Raw genomic sequence first — 27665 nt, 5'->3', positions numbered from 1 at the left:
GCCTAGGCTTAGAGACAAGTAGGCTGGGAATGCATAACTTCGGGTCTCAACGAGGTAATCTGGATGTTACCTAACTTTGTCCCCTGTACCCTGAGGAATTCTGTATTCTCAGAAGCCAGAGCTAATCTAGACAGTACTGTGAACTTCCTATCTAGAAAGAAAGTCACAGATGTCAGTAGGTAAAAGATAAATAAAGGCTAATTCTGGAGGCCAAGTGCCTGCTGGGGCAACTAAGCGAGCCCACAATCCTGTTCTAGAAGTCAATGGGAAGCTGCTGCTTGAGTTCTTTGGTGTCAAAGCCTTGGGTAAAGGGCAGAGTCCTCATTTTTTGGCCCCTCTCCTGATTGAACAGGACCCCTAAAAGGCAAGGGGCTGCAGAATTCAAATTGGACTAAAAGAACTTTTTAAAAAATTACAGTTGACATACACTATTATACTGTATTCTCTGTGCTGTACATTACTTGACTTGCCAGGGATTGTAAGATAGACTGCTGCGGTAGACCCTGAAGGCCCCTGGGAGATAGGGGCTTTTAATCACTGGGACAGGAAACAAGAGATCATGGCAAATCACTGAGGTGCCCTACTCCAGCCTGGCAAACACCGCGCATCGTGGACACAGCCTCACAGGCTCTTCTGGGCAGGCTGCCTCTGCCTCTCACTCTTCCTAAGGAACCTTTCCATGCAGAGGTGAAGAGAGAAAGGAAGAGGGGATGAGATGGGTGAAGGAGGGGAACAGAGAAGGCAGCTGTCCTCCCCAGCAACTGGGTGTGAGTTCAGGCTGGCATAGACTTGAGCACGTACATGAATGGGAGCGGCGTTACACAGCTCTGAAGGTGGATGCATCTGTGTGGACAGGCCGAGGGACCCAGCTGGACCCTAGAGCAGGGCCCCGTCAGCCTACCATGGAACCTGGCTTACAAGCTCGGACACATTAGCAGGCCTCACAGATGAATAGCCTGGCCTCCCCCAGCTGCCAAGGGGACATGTTTGAAAACCTCTCGCAGCAGAGCCGGCCCCACCCTCCTCTGAGCCAGCAGGCTCCCAGACATAAATAAACCAAGGCCTCTGGCGCCTGCTAAGATCTGTCTTTTTGCCATGAGCCCAGAGCTAAAGGCTTGCCATCTCCTCAGAGTAAACAGGGGTGCTTATTCACTCCAAGGCAGGGGAGAAATCTCATTGGATAAATCTGGTGGAGCAGTGTACCAAAGGACAGGCTGTCCAGAGTCTGCCCTGGTTTAGTAGATGAGTTTTACGTCACTGGTTTCCCCATCTGGGGCCTGGAGATAACACCTCCATGAGGCCACAGGGAAGCATCCAGTCATGACATCGTCTCTCCACCCTCTACTGCTCGTCCCGCAGCACCTGGCCTTCTTTCCCACCCTGTGTGCCCTCAAAGCCAGGGGGCAGCGGGCTGGCCTCCTATGGCTGTCCAGACGCCTTATGTGAGCTCCTGGCTCCTGCTCCAAGCTGCTCCTTGTCCTCAGAAAGGACCAGCTACACTGTGCAGAGGGGAAGGGGCGACCAGGGAAGGGTCAGGGGCTAGCCTGGCAGAGCTGGATATAAAACCAGCACTCCCGTGTTATCCCTCTCTGCAGACCCACCAGCTGGGTGCACCCTGCACAGCCCAGAAGGAATGTGGCGACAGCTGGAGAGGTTTTGAACAAGGCCAAGAGGGAAACAGTGACCAAGTCAGACATGGAAGGAATGAGAGAAAGGGAATACAAGCCTCTGACCCCTGCTAATCTGCTCTCTAAAAGTCTGGGAGCAGGCAATGAAGGCAGGATTGAAGAGGAACTCGATTTTCCTAAGGGTACACATTTTCTAGGAATTGCTGCTCAGCAAAGTCCCCCCATCCCCCCCTAAAAAAAGGAAAGGAAGAAAAGAGGTTGGGGACTCATCTGCTGAGGAACCAGGCAGCCCCAGACCACAGCCACTGTGTATACGACCAGTGGTTCCTGCTGCAGCCTCCAGGGCCTGGGTTTCCCAGAGGTTAAGTCCATACACCAATGGAGAACCCAGACGTTACCTTATCTCCTTGCTCTATTCTCCTGCCAATGACCCTGTGTACCAACAATTGATGACACTTTTTTTCTACTTTACAGACATAAGACAAAGTAGTTACCTTGCTCATTGTCGCACAAATAATAGAAAGCAGAACTGGCGAGGCTGAAATGACAATTTGTTTTCATTTTAAAGGGAAATTATTTAAGGCACAATCTTGAAGACGGCTAACTGGGTCCGGGGTTGTGGGGGGCGGAATAACAATCAGACTACGTCACCAAGGCTGAGCTGCTCCTGGGACTGTGTGCCCCTATCTGTCCCTCTGTTGCAACCTTGCTCTCCTCAGGGCTCCGGGTCCCCTACTTTCTTAGGGTGGGGGTAGGGTGAGCCTCTCCAGGACAGCTGGGGAACTTTAGCTACCTCCAAGGTGTTTCAGTAACTGAACCCCTGACAGGACCTGCTCTGGTCCGAGAGCCAGCTGGTGCATTCTAAACAATGGCAAGGGGTGTGGGCAGTGGGGGAGGCTTATGAATTAAAAATAGATGCTGGTAGTCACCAGGGAGCTTGCAGGGAGCATGTGGGGCTGTGTTTACTAGAGAGAGAAGAATACCTCCTATTCATGCCCAGTAACCAGGGTGGAACCACCACTGCTTCTCACATCAACCACTGGCCTCTGGGTGTGGGGGAGTCAGCTGACAGAGCTGAGTTGACCGACAGCTGAAAGACCCCTCTCCTAGGACACAGAAGCACCCCTTCTCCTCAGGACCCCCCAGGGCCATGCTCATCCTTGGCGGGACAGCTCCAGGTCAGGAAAGCAATATAACTAAAGGGGAAATGGCAACCAAGAGATCAGGTCACGCTCCTTGGGCAGAGGCGAACCTGCTCCCTATGGATTGTGCATAAAATGGTCCCTAGTGGTTTTGGTGACTTCAGATCTCAGTTTGATCTGTGGACACACTAGAAACATGGGATCTAGATCCTTCTCTGACATGAGCTAGCTGGGTACCTTCAAGCAAGCAGCCTCTTGATTCCTCTAGGCCTCAGTGTATCCATCTGTAAAATGGAGATTATAATACCTGCTCTGGTGCCTTCACAGGTGTATCAGTAGATTAACCAAGCAGTACAAAGCTTTGGAAACTGGAAGTTCTAAGTAAGGATAGAAAACAGTCATAGGAGCAATTATGTCCCCCATCACCACCCTGAGCCCAGGGAACCATTCCCCAGGCAGCTCACTCAATAGCCTCCTGGCCTGGTCTTGATAAGCAGCATGACAAGAACTCTGCCTGCCCCGCAGATATCTTGGAGGCACTGGGAAGACCAAACACAAGCCACATGGGGAAGCCTCAGGAGCCCGCCCGCTGATGTGCCTGCCCCTGCACTCCTCAGCCCCTGCGTTCCCAGCCCGCAAACATCTACAACTCTTTCCAGCTTCTCACAGTGCCCACGGCCCACCTGCTCCATCTCCTCAGGTGGCAAAGATAACAAGGTTCACTGTCTCCCTTCTCATAAAGTAGCTGTAGTACCAGAGAACCTTGCTCAACAGGACTGCTCTAATTTGATTTTTAAAATGTATTCACTGACTCAGCAGTGAGGGGTGGGCCAGGCTGCTGTTGCATACACAACGCTTGTCCATTAAGAGCTGAACATTCTGCTGGGCCCCCGGGAGTCTCCATTCCACAAGGCCATGTCACCCCTTCAGCAATACATCCAGATCTCACTCTGGAAGAGACTTCTTTGCAGTTGAAACTATACTTGCAAATGGTCCAGTGCCATCATTTTAAATACTAACTATATACTGACAACTCCCAAACGTATGCCTCCAGCCTGGATCTCTCCCCGAGACTCCAGATTCATTCTTCTGACTGCTTACTTGGCTGGCATTTCCACGTGGATGTTTAATAGTTATCTCAAATGTAACATGTCTAAAACCTGCTCTGATTTCTACTCCCACAGTCCTTGCCAAATATTTGTTCCATTTGCCATTTTTCCCCAACTCAGTTAATGGCGATTTCTTCTTTCCAGAGGCCAGGCCAAAACCCTGTGTGGCATCTGCATCTATTCCCCGTCAAGCCCCACATCCGTCAGAAATGGATGCAGCTCGATCTGGAACAAATTCAGAATTCAGTCACTCCTCTTCGCCTCCACCGTGCCCAGCCTGGTGCAAGCTGCCATCTCCTCACCCCTGGTGGATTCCGACAGCTTCCCAGCTGGGGTTCAAAGCCATGCCCTGGCTCACAGCCTATTCTCCAGGCAGCGGCCAGAGTGATACTCTTAAAAGGTGTCACTCATCTGTATAAAACCTTCTAATGACATCCTTTCTTGAGAAAAAAGTCAAAAGCTCTTTTCCTGGCCTACTAGGTCCTATGTGATCTGCAACCCTCCCTGCCCACCTTTGAAAACCAACAAAAATCAAACTGCCTCAACCCATGATCACCGCCCTTTCTTCTCACCAGAGGAGCTACACATGCTGCCTCTCCTTCCACCATCTCCTCGATGCACTGAAACTGGTTTCTTGCTGGTTACCAGTGACCCCCCCCCCCGGTTCCCCTCGCTGGACACCGCCCATGTACATTTCCGAATCCAGATGTGACCTGTCATCCTGTCATGTTTCACTCTGAGTACCTCCTCCTCCTTCAAACTCCTTTTTTCCTTTTGCGTCGGCATTCTCTCTCTCCAGGTTTACTCCTACATATGTGGCTGCTCTGTCCCTTACATGTCATATCTGTCCTTGGCCTCCTTCTCACTTGATGTATGTCCTTCCAAGGTCTCATCCACACCCATGATTTCAAGCTCAATGCTGACTCCCAGGGCGCAAGCCCCAGCTCAGACCTCACCCGTGAACCTGACCACTAGTAGGTGCTCTGTAGTCAGACAGCTCCAAAATTGAACTCATCATTTTTCTCCCAAACATGCTCCTTCCCCGTCTTTCCTCAACTAGAGAATGCCGCATCCATAAACCCTGCAATCAACCTCTACTCCTTCCCTTTGTCTTCCAGGTCTCATCTTACTACTAGTTCTAATGGCCAAATGTCTTCTAAATTTGTCTTCTCCTTTCCATCCTCACTGCTGTAGCCTAGACTGCTGTGATAGCTCCTAAAACGAATTTCCTTGACTCCACTCCTGTCCCCTTCCCAATCTATTGTCTACACTGAGTCCCAGAGAAACCCCCTCCTGACTAACACCCTCTGATAGCTTCAGAGCACCCCCAGACTCAATATGGCAAGCAAGGCCTTTTGTGATCTGGCCTCAGCCTACCTGTCAGTCTCCCAAAGTGCTGGACACTCCAACCACACTGAACTCCTAGTAGCCCATGGCGCCAGCTTACTTGCTTTTGTATATGCTACACCCTTCCTCCCCTTGTCCCTCCCCACAGCTCTTCCCTAGATAAATTATACTCCGTCCAGATTCAGCTCGATGGCTTCTTCCAGGAGGTCTCTGCCAAGTCTCACTCCCCTGCTGGTCCCTTTTTCCCCAAAGATCCCACAGCCTCTACCACAGCCTTATCACCCCATTCTGTCCATTTACCCAACCGTCTCCCCTCTATTCAGTGAGCTCCATAAGGACAGCACCTCTGGCTTGTTCATTCTTATGACATAAAAGAATAAATATAGAAATTCAGCAAGTACCAAACTAAATAATCTCCTTACCAAACAACCCTTCATGGATTCCTCCCCTATCTTCTTTGGTTAGTAATAATAATAAAAATGGAACTGTGCCAAGCTCCATTCCAAGTATTTTACATATATGAACCCATTTAGTTCCTATAGCCACTCTATTATTATCCTCCATTTTCAACTGAGGAAACTGAGGTACAAAGAAGTTAAGTGACTGATACAGCTAGTAAGTAGCAGAACCAGGGTTGGTTCTAGGCTGTGCTCTTAACCACTGTCCTGATTGCCTCTCCATAGCATGTTTAAGGAAAACAAACCAAAATTAATATCAATCAGCCTGAGCAAAATAGAACTGTGAAACGAACAGAAATTAGCCCTTTGGGATTATCTCTTGCTTTTGGCTTAGTCTACTTCTGACTCCTTCCACCAGGCAGACAGCTTTGCAGGTGGCCAGGTGTCCATACCCACCAGGTAGGACTCCCAGCTCAGCTTCCTAGGTCCAGCCTCCCCCCAGCAGATGGCGCTTCCTCTGAGTAGCGCCCCCCTTTGGAAGGCCCTTATCTTGCCCTGCCTCACCTTGTCCCCGATGCCCTCTGCCTCCTCCGCCAAGAGGTACACGTTGCTGCCGTCGGCCAGGAGCAGGGCCGTGTCGGTGGTAGAGGAGGAGCGGGGCCGACACTGGTGCTGGTGCAGGATGGCAGCCAGGCTGCTGTCCTGGGGGGCCTTGCGCAACAGGTGGGGGCTGCCTCGCTGGGGCTCCAGGGAGCTGCACTTGGTGCGCCGGCTGCTGCCCCCGCCACTGCTGTGCAGGCTGGCACCCCTCTTGATGGAGGGCCGGGAGCGGATCTGCTGCAGCACGCGGTTGAAGGCGGTGGGCCGGGCAGGCAGGTCGTGCAGGGACATGGCGTAGGAGACCCGGTGCATCTCGGGGGAGCGCTCCTTCTCATCCGGGGAGTCATGGTCAGACACGCCCTGCTGCTGCTGCTGCTGCTGCTGCTGGGAATCCTGAGACGCCTGGTGCTCCCTCTCCCGCGACCGGCGGCGGCTGTGGAACAGGTGCTTCAGGCCGTGGCCAAACATGGAGCCCTCTGAGAGCTGCTGGATTTTCTGAAGGGGGAGACACAAAGAACCCTGGTAAGTGGAAAGCTCCTGAATGCCTAGTTGGTGGGGACAGAGGTGAGGAGTCTGTTCTTGGGAAATCAGTGTTGCCACTGCAGCTGTCTGAATCTGGAAGATCCCGGTGAATGGCCCATCACACCTGAAAGGTTATGCCTTGCATAAAGGTGGCAACCCCAGATCCACTCCTTTCATTCCAAAGAAATGCACCCCCGTGGCTCCCCACAAAACACTCCCGATCCACACATGGGTTCAGGTTTCTGGCGGTGAGATCTCTGCTGCTAGTCCGGGGCTCGGAGGTGCACACGGGCAGCGCTTGCGCAGGAGGTCGTATCCCTCCGGACTGACTTCCCCCTGCAGCCAGTCCCTTCCTCCTCCTAGGTAGGTCCTCCTTCAAGCTCTGCTAGCTCCTCTAGACCACCAGGCATCCATTTCCAAAGAGACCTCATTGCAACACTCTGTGGGAAAATCAGGAGATTACAGTCATGCTATACTGTTGTAGCAGACACTGCTAATGGCCCACTTAATAGCGTTTCCCTGTTCTTTCTTAATAACCAAACTGTATGGCCGTCGTGCACCTTGCTAAAAATTCTTGCTACATCAGACTCCCTTGAGCTAGGAGTAGCCACATGACACAGTTTGGGCCAAAGAAAAGCAAGGTGAGAGTTTCTAGAAAGACTTTTGCTTTCCTGATAAAGGTCGTGACCCTTCTTATTTCTGCCCATCTGGAATGTGGAGGTAATGCCTGGAGATATAGCAGCCATTTTGCAACAGGTTGACTGGCATAACAATGAAGACCTACACATACAGACAGACACACAGACACACACACACACACTCTTGGTAGAGCCCCAAGGGACAGGCCTGTGACCTGGATGGCACTACAGAGTCATCAAACTGGTTGTGAAAGCCTATATTGGGATTGTTGCTGGGTGAAATTTACCCTTTTCTACGTCACTTTAGTACGATTTTCTGTTATTTGGAGGCAACCTCATCCCTGATATAGTTGGCAATAAAATAAACGTTACTGGAATTTCTGGGTTAGTGAACACATGCCCGTACCAGGAGCGTGAGACACCCCAGTTCCTTTGGGAAGTAAGCTCCTGCACTTGGGATGCCTCTAGACCTCACCCTGTGTACCTCCTTATCTGGCTGTTCATCTGTATCCTTTATAACAAATTGGTAAACATGATACATAAACTTCACTTCAATGAGAATACCTTTAGTGGTCAGTAATGTGACCACTTTGTTAGCATACGTATCAGTACCAGCTGTCCAAATGAGTGCCTTTGCCTTCACACTAGAACAAACCAGAGTCCCTGGTTCCCAGTGCTGCCCTGGAAGCAGTCTGCCCTTTTAGCTCGGCTGCTGAGATTGCCCACCTGCTCCCTAGGCAGGGCTGCTCAGCGAGAGGCAGCTGGACCACCCAGCCAGGGCCAGACAATGTGTGGTATAATTCCAGACTGCTGCTTCCTTCGGGGGCTGACTTAACTGGTTAGGCCAAGCCCTCAACAGAGCCTCAGAGCCAATGGGAGGAGGGCTGGCACTTGGAGGACCGGGCGAGAACCCACGCTCTGTAACTCCTAAGCGGGAAACTCAGAACCCAGCCATTTGGGGCTCCATGAGCGACAGTGGGTCTTCGTCTGTGAGGAACAGCCTGAATCTCACGAGGCAGTCTCCCTCATTTAAAAAACATTCCAAAGAATTACACTTACTAGATTTTCTTTTTTTTCTAGAAACAAACTTACAGAGCAGAAATCTTAGACCATGCAGAAACCAAGAGAACACCATCTTTAGATCTGAGCTAGTTACTTTATACTTCGGTGTTGTTTGTAGGTCACCGCATCTGCATATCAATAACTATGTTACCATATATTTGTGTAAAAGTTTAGGATTTTCATATTTCACCTCGCTTGAGTCTCACCACACTCTTAAAGTGGGTGGGCCCTTGTATCACCCATTTTACAGACCAGATAAGTTATATCATCATAACTCAACATGAACAGTTCACAGTGTTCAATGTGCTTTTTCTCCTGCATTATCTCACTTGATTTTCCCAGAAACGAACAAAAGCAACAGCACTAGCATTTCCATTTTTTGATAAGGAAATTAAGGCTGCCACCATTCCTTCTCAAGTATCTCATTCTGGGGCAGCCCAGGAGTCAGCATCCTCTCAGAGCCAGCCTGAGGCAGGACCATCTGAGTCCACTTCGGATAGAACCAAAACATCCAAGGTAAACCAGACTGGGGAGCACATTCTGCCACCAATTAGAAAGGCCCAGATTCGCGGCCTCCAGACCAGGGATGAGCCAAGTTACCTCCCTTGTCCTCAGGCTCAAACTGATACCACACCTCGCTCCCAGTGTCATGGATGGGGCCAGCTGGCTCTGGCATTTGTCCAGCTGCTTCTGCCAAATAGTCACATTACATATTACAAATTGTCTTTCTGGCATTCTATTCCAGGTCTCTTTCTCCTCTCCCCACCTCTCCTGAACTAGCTTCTCTGATACCGAGGTCAATCTTCTACATTCACTCAGGTAAAGAATTCCCTTCTAAAGACCTCACCAGAGGACCAGGAGCCCAGAAGCATTTCCTTTCCCTCAGCCTCTGGAAAAGGGTGGAGGTGCTATGGACAGCAGCCACCATGGCTTGCCATATTGCCTTGGATCCTAAAATCCTCGGTCAATTTATTTTTCACATTATCCAACAGTTTTCAATGTGCTTTCCAATTTATGCTGTTATTCCAGCCTGATGCTAGCCCACCCTCAGGAAGCGAGCTGTAACAGATACAGTAGCAGTGTTTCCATTTTGCAGTTGAAGAAACTGAGGCCAGTACAGTTAAGTGGCTCATCCAAATCACACCGATGAACCCCCACGTTCTAGTCTAATTGATCTTCAGTGGCTCACACACTCATCCCAACACTAAAGTGGATAATTATCTGTGTCCCCAAACAGTATCAAAGGCGGGATCAAAACAAAACAGAAATGCCTGGGCCAGGGGGAGTTCAGTCCCCTGAACTGTAGCATAGTGGTGGATCTGCCTGTATTACATGTAGGACTAGGGCACGACATTTAGCCACTGTAGACTTCATGTCCCACCTCCCCACCAGGTAAAGAAAAGCAGGAACTCTGCCCCAGTAGCACCAAGGAGTCTGCTAAGGTCTGTGGTGGGCATGAAGGAAAAGAACAAAAAAAGAAGTCAAAGAATAATGGACAGGGGGACTCCAAACACAAAGGTTTTTCCTCACTTGCAAAGGTGCAAGGCAAGAAAGCAGGCTTAACAGGGTTGCTTCTCCACGTGGGTGTCAGGGAGGAGATGGTTAAGGAGTTTTGACATACCAGGGTAAGTATTTAAAAAAAAAAAAAAAAAAAAAACTCAGCACATCCACATAACCAGCCACAAATTTTGGAAATGAGGAAAATCATGGTGACTAGCTTGAGGGAACTTAGCCACCAACGCAGCAGAAAGCACCACCTGCTCTGACTAACAGGTTTCAGCTACTAAATGTCACTTGCTTTTCCACGCTGACTTTTGCTTTTCCCCAGCTGCTAGAAACCATTTTGGTGGCCAAGCGAAGCCACATATTAGGAAAAGAGAACCGAAATGTTTCAGAGTTAGAGGTGGGACGCAAACAGCTCTCCTGATCCAAGAAAACAGGCAAGAACTGCCCTCCCCCCACCATGCAGAACTGCTGGAGGTGAGCCAGAAAGGAGAGCTTCGGGGCCAGGTACTTATACACGGAGAAGTAAATGAGGGAAGGCTGCTATCTCCTCCCCTGGAACTATCTCTAAGGGCAGGAAGGACTCTATCTTCTTTGGGTGCCCTCATCTTCTCAGGAAGAAGGGGTGGAGTAGATGTTTTCTGAAAGATCCTTCCTGAGAAGGCTGTGGTCTCTGAACAGTTAGGCTTCATCCGTTTTCCTCCCTGAGTGTGGGTCCCCCAAAGAGGAAGTTTGCTTCAAAATCTGCAAACACAGCTGCATGAGGCCAAAAGTAAATGCTTCATGGTACAGAGACTGTGCCACCATCTGATTAAAAATAGCCAAAGCAGCTTCTAATTCATACAGGTCCCTGTGTTCTTAACAACTCCCAAAAAAGCTTAAGTCACACTAACTTACAGCTAATTGTCCCACCTGGCAGCTGACTGCATGTCCCTTCCTCCCACTTGGGTTTGAAACTCCCTCTGCCCCGCCCCCAAAGGTTCAACTATTAGGGTTTAGTTGGGTGACTGGGTCACCGTGAGCCTTAGCAAGCCTAGGTCGCCAACGTTCCTCTATTTATAGGGTCTCTATGGAAACAGGGCCAGCATTAGAGAGCTAATCACTGTAAAAACCCACAGAGTCCTCTCAGGATACGAAGTGGATTGCGGAAGTCTCTGCCCTTCAGAACCTTTGGTTGAGGAACCTGGGTTTGGAGCAGGAGAGGAACTGTCACCCAGGGTTTGGCACTAAGGGCCAAAAGGAAGACTGAACAGCCGTTCAGCCTTGTTTGGGGTTTCTATTAGAAACATAGTGATAAAGAATTTTGGAATCATTTCTTCTCCAGCGTCACAGGTGACATTAAAAAACAGACCTCAACTCAGGGGCAATTGATTACCCCATTCCCAATTTTATTTTAGTTCCTTGTTCCTTTACTCACAGGATTCTAGCTGGAGCTAATACAAGTCGGGAAAGGTGACCTCACCTACTGGGTCTTTAGGCAGAACAGACTCAACATATACCAGCGTAAAGACTGTGATTCAAGTTACCTGCATGTGATTCAAGTGTCCTCTCTCTGCCTCCTCTTCCATAAAGCCATCTCTGACCACCCCGGTCTGCAGTGAGCTCGTCACCCTGCTCTGAACTCCAGAGCTCATTATCTGCAATTAATCGTGTACTGCCTCGTGACATGGCTTCTCGTGCTCTCTCAAACTGTCACCGAACCTTCAAGAATATGAGTGAATGGAGGGCAGGACTTATATCATCTATATCTTTATTTCCCTAATATTACCTGACAGAGACCTCAGCACAAACGTGGTGATTGCTACTTACATTTCTTTATTTTCTAAGTGGAAACTATCCAAGTCTACAAAAGCGTCTTTAAAATATGAGGTAATCCTTAGCTACATTTCTAAAGATTTAAAGTGCTCGGTGAGACAGCTTTTTCTTGCGTCTAACCCAGACCCCTCCTGCTGCATTTTAAACCTCATCTCAGCCTATGGTATTAATAATTGCCAAAGTTGAGCTGGTTTGGAAGAAGATGAACACAGACCCAGGAGCCCGAATGTGTTTACTGTCTCCACACGTGGCTTAGGCGGGGCTCATGTCCTTATAACCAGCTTTGTTTTCCAGAGTGGACATTACTCAGTTAAGTTGGCTGGAATAAGGAAGCTTTTAATCATTTGGTTTGAAAAGTCAAATAGTTGTTTTCACACCATCAAAAAACATAACTGCTATCCCTCAACAGCTTTGTTCTAACTTCTTAACATGGAGAGAGGCTTAAATGTTTGGCTGATAAAGGTAGACCCTGTCCAGTCATGGCCTTGTTCTAAGAATGACCCTCCTAGTCTATGCCATTTCTTAGATGAAATAGATGAGTTTTGAGTTGGTCTCCAAGACCACCACTAACAAGCCAGCTGAGCTTTTTCCCCAGCCCCTGACACCCACATTCTTTTAAACTTCAACCCCAAATTCAGGTCCTATCAGATGTTTCAACTCCTTGTTGAAGGAGAGTCTTGTAAATGGGATTGGCAATTAAGACACAATTAGATACACAAAAAGAAGGACATTCTGTTAAATACTGAGCCTGCAGGACAGTTCCCACTAGGACTAGGAAGCTGGGAATTCATCTAGAACCCAGTATGTGGCAGGAGAACAGACAGCATCCTAGTGCTTTCCCATCAGCGACCAGTCCCCCCTGAGCCCGCACATAGGGCTGCTCTGAATATTGCTGAAGGCAGAGGAGGTAGGAGTGGGGCAGTCTTGGGCCTCAGGACCCCTGCCCTCCTCACATTAGCTGCAGTTGGGATAAAAACAGGCGATCTCAAAATTCACCATCCTTCGCTGTCCCTGACTATTTATAGGACTGGGAGAACGATGACCATCGCAGTCGAAAAGGATGCTGGCCCTATACAGGACCTAGCGCTTGCCATTTCACTTCCCCTATTTAGAAACCTCTGCTCCTCTTGTTTGGTAATTAATGAACCACACTTTCTTTAATATCTCATCCTGTTTGACCGGGAGCTCACCTGGAGGCAAAGCCAGTGCCTATGGTCAAAGGACTCATTTTCCGTTTTGTTTCTAGGTCTACCTGAATTCTGCCTCCCCCGATGAAACCTATCTCAGGGGTCCAGCTCCCACATATCATTTCAGGAATCTTCAAGACTGAATGTTTCCCTTCCAAAGTAGACCAGGAGCCTCATGGTGAAGCCAGGCCACGTAAAGCCTCACTCTGCCGCCAGATCCTCCCCTCGAGTCGCAGAGCACACGTGTGTTCTCCTTCATCCCACCCACATCCCTATGAATAGCTTGTCTCCTCTTACACTGAGAAGGTATAGAAATTGAGGACCATCAATCTTATCAAAATTCTGGACCTTAAAAAAAAAGTAAAACAGAAAAAGAAGGAGGAGGTTCTTGGGAAATGCTAATGTTCTCTTTTGTGACTTGGGTAGTAGGGAGGTAGGGTGTCTATTTTGTGACTGCTATTTAAACTGTACATATCTTTTCAGATACCTTTACATGCATGTCATACTTCACAGTTTAAAACAGTGCCTTTCCCACTGAAGGCGTTCAGTATGTGTTAACCCATGATCCCTTCTCCAGTGGGCTCTCTAAAGAGTGCTGAAGGACTATGGCCATACAACCCTGAACAGGCCCGATCCCATCTGATCTCGGGAGCTAAGCAGCATCGGGCCTAGTTAATACTTGGATGGGAGACCATGTAGGAAGACCAGGTGCTGTAGGCGTAAAAAATAAAAAATAAGGGATTGTAAGCTGACAAGGTCCTTGCAATCTGTGAGATCAACGAAGGGTTTCCTCGCCTAAAAAAAATTTTTTTTTTTAAAGTGTCGAAGGAACATGGGGCAGTCGCAGAGAGGGCTGATGCACCTGTGCTTGCCCGTAACGGCTGTGAGCTAGCAAGGAGAATCACATAGAATTCAGCTGTGACTTTCCCTCAGCTATTTGGCTTCTAACTGCTTTTTGATCTTCCTGAGCAGGCAGGAAAACCAGCGAGTGGTGGGAACGGAAGATCACGAGCCAGAACCCAAATGAATCTTGAGTCAAAAGCACTTCAAACCAGGACTGGAATAATGGAATTTGGAGCCCCCCTCCTTTTTCTTCCAGGAAAAATATGAATACTGCTCAGAAATCCCTGGGGAAATTATTCGCAGGGACTTTCAAGAGGGGAAAGAGAACCTTAGGGGAAGTCCAGGGGAAGGCCCCTTGGCCGGCATATCCAAACCCTTCCCTTTAGGAAAGGCTCAATTCCTCCTGCTGTACCGGAGCGAGTGGGGAGGGTGGGAGTTGGAGGGGAGTAGGGGTGAGGTCGGGGGTTTCCTCCCCTGCCTTCCAGCTTCTGAAATGCATCAGGACAGAACTAGCCGACTTACGCTTAGCCACTCATCCTAGGCCTCAGCAACATCTATCACATACTGTATTTTTAACAGGAATGTGTGCTCCATGTCCCTTTCTGTAGCTGTCCCCTGAGCTCCTTCCCACTCCCATTCTCACTAGAGCTGGGCTTTCTTGCTAGAGAGTCCAGTGTACTTTTGGTCAGCCACAACTCTATGACTAGCAACCCTGGTAGAGCCTTCCAATCAGCAGGGAATCTGGTAGCAGCAAAGGGCTGGATAATGATGGCAAATGAATGAAGACATGAGCTCAAGTGGTTAAACAGGAATCTAAGCCACAGGGACCGGGAATGTCACTCTCGATTGTTGGACTTCTATAGCAGGAGTATCTGGTGAGATCTCCCCTGAACGTCAGTCACATCAAGTGTGAGGAGCAGCTGAGAAGTCCCGCAACGTAGCTACATGAGCCTCCAGTGGGGCAATGTCCATTTTCAAGTTATTTTTCAGTTACAGCTTTTTGATCGCTCTTTTAAGATTGCTGGATTAATTATTTTACCCTCCTTCTTTCCACTGGCCCTTCCCACCCCATAATCACAGATCACGGCTGCCGAAGCAGAACTTTACACTGTAGAGCGAGATACTCCACAACATTGAAGGTCCGTAGAGGGAGACCACAGGGGCCTTGGACACCTCTGGCTGCCACTAGTTACGGCATCAGTCAGATTTCTTTGGCAAAGAGTAAAATTCTCTCCCCTCCCCACCTCCACCTCAGTGAAGGTGCTCCAGACAAACACTTTTATTTTCTTGTTCCTTCCTCTAGATGATTTCCCACAATGCACTTAATCCATCACAATGCCTAGAGCTGTCACAAGAAAACAGAGGTGGGACTAAGGGACCAAAAGTGCCTATATCCAAAGTTTAAAATGAAAACAAAAGCAAGCCAGAACTACTGGTCTCCCTAGGTCAAACACAAGTATCGGGTAGGGGTGTGTGTTAAAAATTAAACTTACCCCTTTCTGGTATCACCATCAAATCTAGAACAAGTCAGCTCTGCCCAGTGCTAGAGCCAATGATGGAACGTTTCCATCATTGGAAAACAACGTTTTCAGCATTAGAAAACAAGTTCGGACACACTCCAATATTTCTAGTCCCTTTCCCCAGAAAAAAAGCTCAGAAAAGTTGAGTGATTCACCTGAGATCACACAGCAAATTAAACTGCTATAGCCCCAAGGTCATGTCCGGTCTGAAGTCCCTATCCTGTAAACATGTAAGAAAACAGACAGAGATAAACTGGAAAAGGCCCCACTGGTCTCGCGCTCTCTTTGAGCAGGCAGTAGCTATGTTTTCTCCATCTTGCTGCCAGCCTGGGTCCACATGGATATGATCGACCTCAGTGATGTTTTCTCAGAAGTGGGGGTGACGGGTATGACTCTTTTTCTCACACCTGGTCTTAATTTTGGTTCAGGGAAGTTCAGCATTTAATATCAAGTTCAGAGTTGTTGCTATATATGCTATAACCAGAATGAAGGTATCACGAGAGGGGGCGGGGGAAGATATAGGGTAGAGGTGACCGAGTTTCTTAAAGTAGCTTTATCTACAGAGACAGCCACTGTAGCCCCACACCACAAGCAGCCCACCTTCCCTCATGAAGGCAACCGACCCAGGAAAATGAATGGAGCTCGCAGTTTCCACTAAACTGGAGCGTGGGGAGTTTCTAAGGCTGCCCCTCATGAACTCAGGGTTGCATACAGTCAAACAATCACAGTTTGCTGGCCAGACTCATCCCAATCAGCCTAGAATGAAGCTGAAGTCTAAAGCAGAAGGCAGGCCCTCCTCACATCAGCATTAAGGGCTTTCTTGTCCCTTCACCATCTCTTTTAAAATAGGACCCATACCTCCTGAGTACACAGGTTGGGCTCAGGGGTGACAGCTGGACTAGGCACCAAGCTTCCTGTGCACAGCCTAGCCATCTTTAGACACAAGGCTAGCCCTGAACCCCTGAAAAGGACAGCAGGAGAACCAGAGGTCACATTCGAATAATACTACAATTTTTTTAAGTACCCACAAAGCTAATTTCCCCCTTCTCACCCCTTCCCCAGGAACACAGACAGGTAACACACAGGTAAGAGCACACTCACCTATGCTCTGACTTCCTGACTCTGAGCTGCTCAGGCCAAATAAGGAATGTCATTGGCTTATTCTGGTGAGCTCCTTAGTGGCTGCTGCTATAGGATACAGGCTTTATTTAACATAATGGGAGTCCTTTGCTCCCCTAGCCAAGGCCTTGCACCCTCTCTGGAGAAAATGTCCCTGAGGCATCAATCTCCAAGGCATCTAAGTTCCCTCCTTGGGTTGACACCTCGCTCAGCCCTGTGGTGAGCTGGCTTGAGAAGCCTGAGCCTGCAGTCCCTGTGGCAGTTCCAACAACGGTGCATTATTTATCCCAGCTGCTGTTTTAATTAATATAGAGACATATTCAATACAGCTCGATAATAGTCTCGGCCAGGAAATAAACAACTCCCAGCTTCCTGTGATCGGCTCTTTCCGATTCTGGTTCTAACTGTCGGCTCAGCATGTGTGCAACTTGAACCGAGGCCCCAAACCAGCCCAAGCACCAATCGGCCACCTGTCAGTTCTCCACCCTGGGGGCTGGTTCTGCAGGCAGGCAGAGATCTCCAAGCACTAGCTTAACCTCTGGCTCCACCTAATGGCAAGAAATCCACACTCCCCTTTCACAGATGGACAAACTGAGCTTCATCAAGGAAGGTCCCAATAGGAGGAAACTAAATCAGCAAAGGAGACTAATGGTCCTCTGCTTGGCCTTCCACGCTGTCATTTTCTTCCCCTGCAGGAGGGGAAGTGATGTCAACTTTTTAGTTAGCATCTTGGTTTTCTCCAGCCCTTTGTCTGTGAATAGCACTTCACACACATCATTCAAACAATATGGGATGGATGAGTCACTGGAAAGTCTGCTGAATAACGAAGAATAAACACAGAGGCCTGAAATGGAGCTGAAAGACAGAGGCACAAATGGTACCTGACGTCCAGTCCAAGGTTCTGAGTCAACATCCTGACCTTTGTCTGGCTTCCCCATCACTTGTATCCTCCTGTTAAAGCACTTCTGCGTGGGGCGGAGAAAGCTAAGTCGCCGGCGGGGCTGGCCATGGGAGGGTCTGCGCTCACCTTTAAATCGGGAGGCTTGCTTCGGGGACCTGGGTTAGGCGCCGCAGCAGCGCCCGCATCTGAAGTTAGCCCGCCAGGAGAGTTAGCACCCGAGGCCTCCCCAGGCCGGAGGTCCGCGCCCGGCAGGTGGCAAACGGCATCTTCCAACCCAGCTCCATCCTCCTCGCCTTGCTCTTGCTGCAGCTCGTCGGATTTGCACCTCTTCATGGTGTATGTGGGTCGCTCAGGGGAATCCGTCCTTACAGCGCGCCGTCTTGGAGGAGACCGCACCCCCTCTTATACTCAGAAAAGAGCCTGGGGTCTAAACGATTAACGAGGAAAGCAGTCGGCGGATGACAATTTCTTGTATTAAAAAATAAATCTTTTTAAAGGGGGGGAGGGGCGAGGAGGGGGAGCCTTGGTTACAGCTTGTAATAGTTCATTACAACCTGGGGAGCGAAGGCAGGGCACAGTCGCGGCTGGGCAGCAGGAGTCCTTGGGCAGTCATTGCAGCGGGAGGAGGAGGATCGCCCCTGGCCCCCGAACTTTCTGCTTCAGGGCATGGCAAGGCGAGGGATTTGGGAGGCAGAGAGCATCCCTCCGGGTTGGCCAGGCTCTGGGCGAGGCAGGGCAGGGGGCAGCCGGCTGGGCAGGTCCTCTGCGGCCTCCCTCAGACCCGGCTGGAGCCCCCGGCCCTGCCACTGGCCCCCGCCCCGCATGGACGGGTCGCAGAGCCGGCCCCCTCGCTCCCTGCCGGCGCCAGGTCCCAGCACCCGACTCCCCGCGGGCGCGCTGCCTGCTGCAAAGCCGCGGCCGCTGCCCCAGCCAGCGGCGAGCGCAACCTACCCCGCCCGCTGCCTCCGCCCGCGAGGGGAAGGAGAGGCAAGGAGGGAGTGACAACGGCAACCGGCCAATGGGAAGCCCAGAGGGCCTAGGGGGCGTCGCGCGGCCTCGTTTTAGGGTTGGTTGCACTGTGCGAGCCCCCGGGAGAGGTCTGGAGGGCTCTGCTGCTGCGTTTTTGCATTGCGGAGAGCAGCTGACATGTAGAGGCGGGGGCGCCGGGACACCTGGACGCGTCTAAGCGCTTTCCCGAGGGACCCTCCCAGTAAAGGCTCTCTCGAGATTTCCCCACCCACTCGTTTTATTTAGTGGGGAGGGGGCGCAGTAGGGATGCTTATCATCACTGCTTTTTTGCTCTAACTTTGCACCTTATAGTATATACATCCCTTCAATGAGGAAGACCTCGATCCCCTCTAGGAAACTTAGAAACATAAACCTATGGTTACTTTCAGCCCTGCAAATGCAAAGGGGGTGGGGAGGGTGTGTGTTTCTGTCCCATTGCCCCTTCCCCGACTTTAGGCAACTCTCACATGAGTCTTAGCTTTATGCTCAGAAATGATAAAGTATTTCCTATTTGAACACAATAATGTGTATGAGTCCCTTGCAGACTGAAGGAGCTTTTAAATAAGAAAGGGTATTAATGGTAGGATGTTGAGACACAGGGAGGAGAAGGAATGCAATCTCTTTTTCTCACGAATCTCAGCTGAACTGCTCTGAGTAATCTGGAGGCAGAAGAGAACAAATATTGGTGTTACCAAAATACGGAGTCTAGTAATAACGACCCCATCTGAGTGCCTACTGTACACTTACTGTGGATAGGATTCCCCCACTCCCCCCCCCCTCCCCACGCCCCATCCAGCACCCTGGACTAGTGGTTCTCAAAGTATAGTCCTGGGACCAGCAGAATCAGCAAACATCACCTAGAAACTTGATAGAAATGCAAATTATTGAACACCAGCCAGACATACTGAATCAGAAATAGTGGGCCTAGAAATGTTTGCTAAGTCCTCCAAGGAATTCCGATGCAAGCTAACATTTGAGAAACATTGTCTTAGACTGTAGTGAAGGGGCCACTGAATCTGTGGGTCACAGTGATGATCTCTATAGTGTTTTGTAGTTTATCAATCTCTTTTACGTGCATCATGCTATTCTAGCCTTCAGTTTTATTAGTCTGTGAGTTTCCTGACTCTGTTCTGTCTTCCTCTCATTCTGACCAGTCATTTTAATGTGTATCCTAGAAGAGCCTAAGTTGTTAAGAATTTACTTCAGTCAAGCAATTACTTTCTAAACTAGACAGCTTCGTTTTAGAAGATTTAGGATGGGTCAAGAAAGTAGAACCCTCCCCACTCCCCCCCACCCCCCATATCCACTACACAGTATCAGGAACAATGTAGAAACACAAGCTATGATCCTTCAGCATTTTCAGTGGTGAGGGAAAGGCAGAGTGCCGTGAAGACCCAGGCAGGATTAGGCAGAACCGGTGGGGACAGATTCCCAGATTTGAAGATGTCAGGCAGAAGAGTCTACTGCCTGACTGGCCGCAGAGAAATGCAGGGCCCCCACGGATCCCGACGAGTGCTGGGCATCAAGCAGTGGCCAGCAAATGGTGAGCACATGTGGACACAGGTTCATGACCTGACTCTAAGCTGAAGAAAAGTGAAGGGAGTCAGTGTGAAGCTTAAGGAAGCAGAGGCTATTATCATTTTTGACTTATGTCTCATATCTATACTAGGTTGAATTTGGCCTTAAGTTTGACTTTTATATTATCATATGTATATAGCGTGATGGACAGATTTCCTGTTTGCGGCCATATTTAGCAAGGTATAATGCAGGTCAACAAAATGTCTGTGGTTTGTTTCATAAAATCAGCGAATATTTTACATACCATTTTAGAGAGGCAGGGTAGTATAATAGTTAAGAGCTCAGACTCTGTGGCCAGACTGCCTGGGGACAAATCCTAGCTCTGTTCTCCACTGACCATGTAATTGGAAGCAAGTTGTCTATCCTCTTTATGCCCAAGATTCCTCATTTTGAAATGGGGATGCTGACGATACTTACTTTAGAGGGTGTTGGGTAACATATGTAAAGCACTTAGACATTGCCTAACACAGAGTGAAGGCCATCCCTGTAATCAGAGATGTCATCCAGTTTCAAAAGCATCACACATTCGACCCCAATGGTTCTATTCTTAGGAGTTCATTTAAATCTGTCTCGCCCATTTCTGACTTCCGCCGAATGTCATATTTATTATAGAACAAGTACTCTACTGCCAAAGAAGTTTGGGTAGGAAGTATGTAGAGGGCTGTGTGACCTGAAACCTCCAGTTTGAAGCTGATGGCAAATTTTTATTAGCCATAGTAAATTCTTGAGTAGCTAAGATAAATAGAATCTGAAAGTACTCTGGTTGAAATTTTGTTTAAAGGATTGAATAATTCTATTGTTCTAGGCTTCTTTGGGAAAATATAGGCATACACTATGTTTTGATGTTCAAAATAAGACAAAATTTGCAGATTTGCAATGCAAGAGATTATATTTGGTATGTAGGAGTAGCATTTGGCATTCTGCTTTGGCACCACTACTTAATTACAAATAAGTAACATGGTGTAGTCAGAAGAACACTAGTCTTAATGTTAGAAAATCCATGAAAGAACTATGATTCTGTTGTTCCCTGTGTGTCCTTAGGCAACCAAATCATTCAACTTCTCTTACTCTCGTTTTTCTCATCTACAAATACGGACCGATAGTATCTATCCTCACATCATTATTGTAAGGATTAAACTAGATAATGAATGTGAAAATTCTTGACACATATTATATGCTCAGTAAACCTGAATGAAACAAAAATAATTAACAAACTTGTCCAAGGCCCCTGTCTACCACATGAGAAAGGCAGAATTGTCCCACTTAGCTTAATGCTTTTTGTGAAGGAAATCCCAGTTAGGTTAATGAAAAGGGGGCACTCCTAGTCGTATCAAATTAGTTAAACCAGTAAATTGTATAAACGAGGAGGATAAAAATCAGGGTTGAAGAAGCCAGTTTATTTAGTTTGATAAACTGATGAAGTTTTGATTACAGAGGATAAGTTGCTGAGATCAACAGGGAAGCATAGAGCAGGTTTTGAGTTTTTCTGTGTTTTTTTTTTCTAAATATATATGTATATATACATATATATGTATGCATATGTATATATACACACACACACACATGTGCAATTAATTCTGAGAAACAAATGGCTTCTTTTTGCCAATAGTAAGAGACTTGTTTCCTATTTTGTAAGAATTCTTAAACACTTTAAACATCAAACGGGTAGGTAGTTTTCAGAGAGCTATTTTAAACATACTGTGTTTTGTTTAGAAGGTGAAAGTATTCTCTAGAGAGATGAGACATAATAATTTTGATCACTGTATTTTGATACTAACATGATTACAAATATTCCTTTGTTAATGTAATTTTCTTCCCTTTCTTTTGAAGATTTCCATTTTCACTCAATGCTCTTTGTAAAAGAAATTGGGTTCTGTTGGATTTGGAGGAGTAAACTATGCAAATAATCGTCAGGGAGATTGGCTAGATTGTTGATGACATCACAATCCCACCACCTAAATAAAAGCTTTTTATTGGCTATTGTAAGAGACAGGCAGGACCAGGAAGGTTCCTCCTCACTCATGAGTAGGAGAAATCTCTGAGTCTAAACAAATTTTATCTTATTACTTAAAATGTAGTCAGAAGCGTTTTTCATAAGTTATTACATTTTTCCATCTTACTCTATATACTATACTTAGACATATTTCCATTTTAAATGACTGCTTAGCATTCTATTAGGTGAATATATCATGGTTTATTTAACCTTTATCAACCTTATTCTTAGATAATTGTTTCAATTTTTTGCCTTCAGAAATAAAACTGTAATTAATTACTATTTTTATTCAGAAATTGTACAATTTCTCCATAGCATTGAATCTCTGATACCTAACTGTAAATGTTTTAAAAAACTAAACAAACCAAAAAGATTTCCCCTCTTTGACTATTTCTTTCACAGCTACCTAAGACCTGCATAGGAAACCCCAGTGTCTGGTTGATTCCTGGACCAGTGAATCTCCTACTTGTAGTACAAAAAGCCGGAAGTTCCTGTTTCTCATTTCAGGTAGGATGCATATTCCTCATTCTGGGTGCCTGTTCCTCCTCAGTAATCTGAGGAAAGTCACAATAATCATGGCCATGAACAGAGGAGGTTTGTGAGACATAAACTTAAACCCTGATTGTACTGCTCTGGGTGAAAGCCTGGGACTGGTAAAATGACAGCTTTGTGTCCTCTCCCGGCTCTATAGGGAATCCATACAAACCTCGGGACAATCTGTTACTTAAAGCTGAAAATGCTAGACCTTTAAAAAAAAAATAGAAAGAAAGAAAGAAAGAAAGAAAGAAAGAAAGAAAGAGAGAGAGAGAGAGAGAAAGAAAGAAAGAAAGAAAGAAAGAAAGAAAGAAAGAAAGAAAGAAAGAAAGAAAGAAAGAAGGAAAGAGAGAAAACATCAACTTTGCTCAGAGAGAACCAGATAAATATCAATGGCAGTTCCATCTATTATTCTATGTGGTACTTTCAGATTTAATAAGAACAAGTTGCTACTATTTAAAGAGAACCACAGGTATGAAGCATTTTGCTAGGAACCTGTGAACTCTCTCTTACTTAATCCCCACAACGACTCTGCAAAGGCAAGTGTTATTTCTCTCCTCAAAAGAGGAAACAGGCTCAGAAAGATTATAGAACTTTCATAGGCCCGAGATCTGCACTGTGCTCCCCCTGATTCCAATCCTAGAAGTCTAACATCTCACCCTTCGTGACTGTAATACTGACCCACTCTTATGGTAAAGAATTTCATCAATGAGTATTAGTCTATTATATAGTTAATATAGTTAAATATACCTACATGCATCCAAATATATTTATGAAACACATATCATGTACAAAAGCTTTACAGGATGCCTGTGGAAGGTGGAAACAACAAAAGATATTGGTTCTGCCTGTGGATTTAAAAAAGTCCAGTTGGGAAAATGAGACACCAATGAAATATAGAACAACAATACAAGATTGAAATGTCTGTCAACACTCAGAGGTTGGGAGATAATTAAGTACCACAGTTCAGAGGAGAGTGATCTCTGTGAGATTAAGATGACTCCAAGGAAGAAGTGTTTACACACATTCATCCATGTCATGAGTGTTAAAAGGATAAAATGTTGCTTTAGGATGATTCCAAAGTATTTAAGTAGGTAAGAACTAATATGAGTCATCCTGAATATAGAATCATTCAGTATTTGGATCTTTTTAATTTATATCTGCATGTTACAGTTTTTATGGCATATTAGTGATAGGAAACACATTTTTTCTTATTCTCTGAGACCATAGGGAAGTGTTTCTCAAAGTAAGGTTAACGGATGACCAACAACATAAATCACCTTGGAATTTAGGTAGCTATGCGGAGTACAGGCCCTACTCCGAACTGATGGAAACAGAATTTTTTTTTGGGGGGGGGGAGCTGAAAATACGCACTTTAAATAAACATCCTAGGTGATTCTTATGCACACTGAAGTTTGAGAAACACTAACATAGGGATAGGGGAAGACTTGGTCGATCATATTTATTGATATATTTGTGAGCTAATAATACCTCCTGTTTATTGAGTACTTACCACAGGCCTGGCACACACTCACATTTAGTCTGTAAAATAAACTTAGCATGTAAGTATCGTAATCTCCATTTTACAGTTGAAGAAACTGAGTATCAAAGAGAATAAAAAACTTGCCTGAGGTCAGCTGATTAGAAAGAGCTAGTCAAACCAGTTCTGCTTGATCTTTAATGTCTATACTTTTCCCACAATGCCAACTGCCCTATTGCGTAGAGATGAGTGCCAATTATGTGCCCCTTAATTGTGATCTAAACCTTTCAATACCCTCAAATGCTATTCTTGCCATTCGAAGATAACTAAGATACAGAGATATCACTATCTATCTCAAAATTACCTTCCCCCAGTTGGAACAGAGCTTTCTAATTCTAGTATGGCTTTTACTCACTTTTACCTTCTGCCAGTTCCTAAAACCTTTTTCAGCTCTGACTGTCAAGACTTCCTTTCTTTGGTGTAATTTACCCTGACCATTTTCATCTAGTTTGGAATGGCAAAACATGAATTGAAGTCTAGGTTTCCTTTCTAAGATCTATCACATCTTTTCTGAACACAGGAATGAGAACTACAGTCTGAATCAAGGGGGGAATGTCAGTTGCTTGAAAACCTTCTGCTGATCTTGTGACTGCAGAGAGAAAAAGACAACTTAATCAAAGGAGCCTCTCCTGGGAAGTTGGAATCACACTATCCCACATGATATCATTTTCTAGAGTATGCACACTTATAAATCATTTTCAAGGAGTCTCATATGGCCTGGAGCATACTCAAGCAGATAGAGAGACAAAGGGCTATTTTCACTGGTGAATCTACCCAGGCTTGCCTTGTACCTCTCATAGGGTGCTGGCAAATGAAGATGATAGTACTCTCTTTCAATTGCAATGACATGCGTAGTTCAGTTCAGTAATATATAGCTAAAGCCATATAAATGTTTGTACCCTTTCACCCAGTGATGCCCTCCTGGGCATTATCCTAGGAAATAATTCAAAAGAAAACAAGCAACAGCACAACAAAAAAAAGATATTATAACAAAAACCTGACACAACCTCAATGCCCAAGGATAGGGGAGTGGATGAGTAACAACGGCATAAAAATACAAAGGAATGTTATGTTGCTTTTAAAAGAAATGCATATGAAAAATGTATAGAAACACAAAATCCCTTTTTAAGTAATGTAAAATGAAAACGTTAGAATGCAAAATTGCGTTGAGCTAGAATAGGGCTTTGGACTCAGATGAACCCATATTATTATTAGCTGTATGGACTTAGACAAATCACTTAACCTGGGTCTTAATTTCCTTGTCTATAAAATAAGGATAAAAATATCCATCTTTCCAGTGTTGCTATAAGAATTAAAGATGATATAAACTATATGGATAAGATTTGGATGAACCATGGATAAAGATGAGAAGGGAGTGCCAAGAAATAGTCATGTTTTATACTAGAATATTGGATTATTGAAAATTTTACTTGAAATGAATTTGTTTTTATGATGTTTTTAATTTAATACTATTTTTTCCCTTTATTCCTCTACACCCTTAAAAAATTTCATACTTTCTATGCTGGAGATGTGTGCACATGTCATCTGGAAACTTACCTAAATGGATCACTAAGCCCTATTTTAAGAAAGGTCCTAGATCAGTGCTTCCGAAATCAGCTCTAGGAAAATAATAGAAGCAGTATTGGCCTTCTAATCTTACTGATGAGAAATGAATTGTGACAAAACTATATTCAGGATTTTTGGGAAGTTTGGGTCAGTTACTCTAAAACTTTCTGGAAACTATTCTATAATAAACTATATTATCTCTGGGGTTATGCTAAATTCCTCTTAATTGATTGTTTTTCCTCTCCATGCTCTGCATCCTGACAGCCAAGGATGCCACTGATGAAATATTCACCATTGGAATGATTCTTGATATATTATAAAATAGAATGCATTTAGCAGTTTAGTTTTATAGATCTTTAATCTTCAAGTTAATAAACCTTCATATAGAGATTCTCATAAACAAAAACAAAATATTCTTGGAAATACTATCTGCCTTGAAAACGATGTAATCATGAATGTGAATAATTACTATAGATAGGAAAGAACCCATTTATTAAGGACTCCGATGTGCCAGTCAAGGCACTAACTGCTTTACACATTATGTCATTCAATCTTTACAACCCTGAGAGGTAGGTATTATTAGCTCCACTATACAGGTGAAGTAACTGAGGCTCCAAGAAGTCATTTTCTTAAGATCACACAGTAAGCAGCAGCACGACCAGCCCTGGAACCCAGGTCAGATTCTCTGGGATGCTCATGATTTTCCCTAAATTTTTATGGGATTTAATTTCAAAGCATTTTCATTTACTTTGGGTCATTCTATCCTCCCAATAACAGATTGATATTAAGCACAATCATAGGACTGTCCCTTTTAACAGAAGTCACAGAGCCAGAATTAGAAGCTAGGTTTATAGCAATCACCATTATCTCAATTACCTTTTATTCAGTGTCTTCTATGTGCTAGACTCTGTGTTAAGTACTTTTTATACTCCCTACCCCATCTTAATCCTCATAATAACCTTATGAGGTGGACACTATTATTAAGAAAATCAAGACTCAGAGGAGCCAACAACTTGCCCAAGATGATAAAGTAGCAAGTCAGGACTAGAACTCAGGTTTGTTATAAAGATAGCACACTGATCAAATCAGCTGCCATTTATTGGGTGCTTATCGTGTAAGATACTGCTTAAAAAAAAAACATTTTATTTTGACATAATTTGAGATTTACAATTGGCATTGCTCTTTTAATGCTCACAATAACCCTATGAAGGTACTATTATCCCTATTTTACAGATGAAGAACGAAGACTTAGAGAAAATAAGTAATTTCCTCCAAGAGCACATACAAAGGGGAAGGAGGTAGAGCTAGGATTTGGAAGCTGGTCTCTTTAACTCCAAGACTTATTATTATTATTATTATTATTATTTTATACACCTACAGTATCTGGTATTCCTCAGTGGTCTCCCATCCAAGTACTGACCAAGCCTGACCCTACTTAGCTTCCAAGATCAGACGAGATCAGGCATGTTCAGAGTGGCATGGCCGTAGACAAGACCTATTTTCTTAACCATGAGACTTTGCTGACTCCTGTTCTCCATACACCCTTGTTTCCCAAAGTGTGGTCCACAGTTCAGCAGCATTGGCATCACTTGGGAGCTTGTTATAAATGTGCGATCCCAAGCTCTGGCCCAGACCTACGGAATCAGAAGTGTATTTTAGCAAGATGCCCACATGATTCTTGTGCACATTTAAGTTAGAGAAGCACTGCAATACCATCAGCAATAAGCAGAATAATACAGAGAGAGAGCAAGACTGTCTAGAACAGAGATTCTCAAACATGTTCCTTTGGAAATCGGTTTTGATCTGGAGGAAGACGTGTTCTGCTGCTAACTTTGATAATGGTGCCTTTCCCCTATTCACAGAAAAAAATTAGTTAACAAATTCTATTATCTCATCCTTTTTCCCCATAGTTTTTCCTCTCTTCTTTGGAGCTGAGTATCATTTGCCTGTTAGAAGAAAACAATTGAATGGTAGTAAAGAAATCCCTATGGAAAACTTGAAAGTATTTAATTATTGTTTTTTTTTCTTTAATTTATGGGTTTCTTAATTCTTGGATTTGTGATTGTGATTTTACATTGCGTAATAGAGAATAGTCATACTTTCTACTAGTAA

The 27665-nt window shown here is 45.7% G+C and overlaps 1 protein-coding gene and 2 pseudogenes across 3 annotated transcripts in view; 1 reads left to right on the top strand and 2 right to left on the bottom strand.

Annotated features, from left to right (window-relative positions):
* Positions 1 to 18313, bottom strand: part of TMCC2 (transmembrane and coiled-coil domain family 2) — a 35619-nt gene extending 17306 nt beyond the window's left edge. The window contains exons 1-2 of one of the 3 annotated variants that reach the window (XM_016140582.2): positions 17461 to 18313; positions 6189 to 6719 (exon numbers count right to left, since the gene is read on the bottom strand). In XM_016140582.2, the coding sequence (XP_015996068.2) occupies positions 6189 to 6719; positions 17461 to 17667 (738 nt within the window). In that variant the 5' untranslated portion in view covers positions 17668 to 18313. Of the gene's footprint in view, positions 1 to 6188; positions 6720 to 16415 lie in introns of all 3 variants that reach the window. The other 2 variants (XM_016140592.2, XM_016140587.2) reach the window with 2 other exon arrangements.
* On the top strand, positions 13553 to 13671 carry LOC118613113 (annotated as a pseudogene).
* Positions 18314 to 26924: 8611 nt separating the features above from the next.
* Positions 26925 to 27043, bottom strand: LOC118613168 (annotated as a pseudogene).
* Positions 27044 to 27665: the final 622 nt, after the last annotated feature.

The sequence above is a fragment of the Rousettus aegyptiacus genome, unplaced genomic scaffold, assembly GCF_014176215.1.
Source record: "Rousettus aegyptiacus isolate mRouAeg1 unplaced genomic scaffold, mRouAeg1.p scaffold_m13_p_17, whole genome shotgun sequence".
Lineage (NCBI taxonomy): Eukaryota > Metazoa > Chordata > Mammalia > Chiroptera > Pteropodidae > Rousettus > Rousettus aegyptiacus.
Note: the sequence above shows the minus strand (reverse complement) of the source record. Positions and strands in the feature narration are given on the sequence as shown.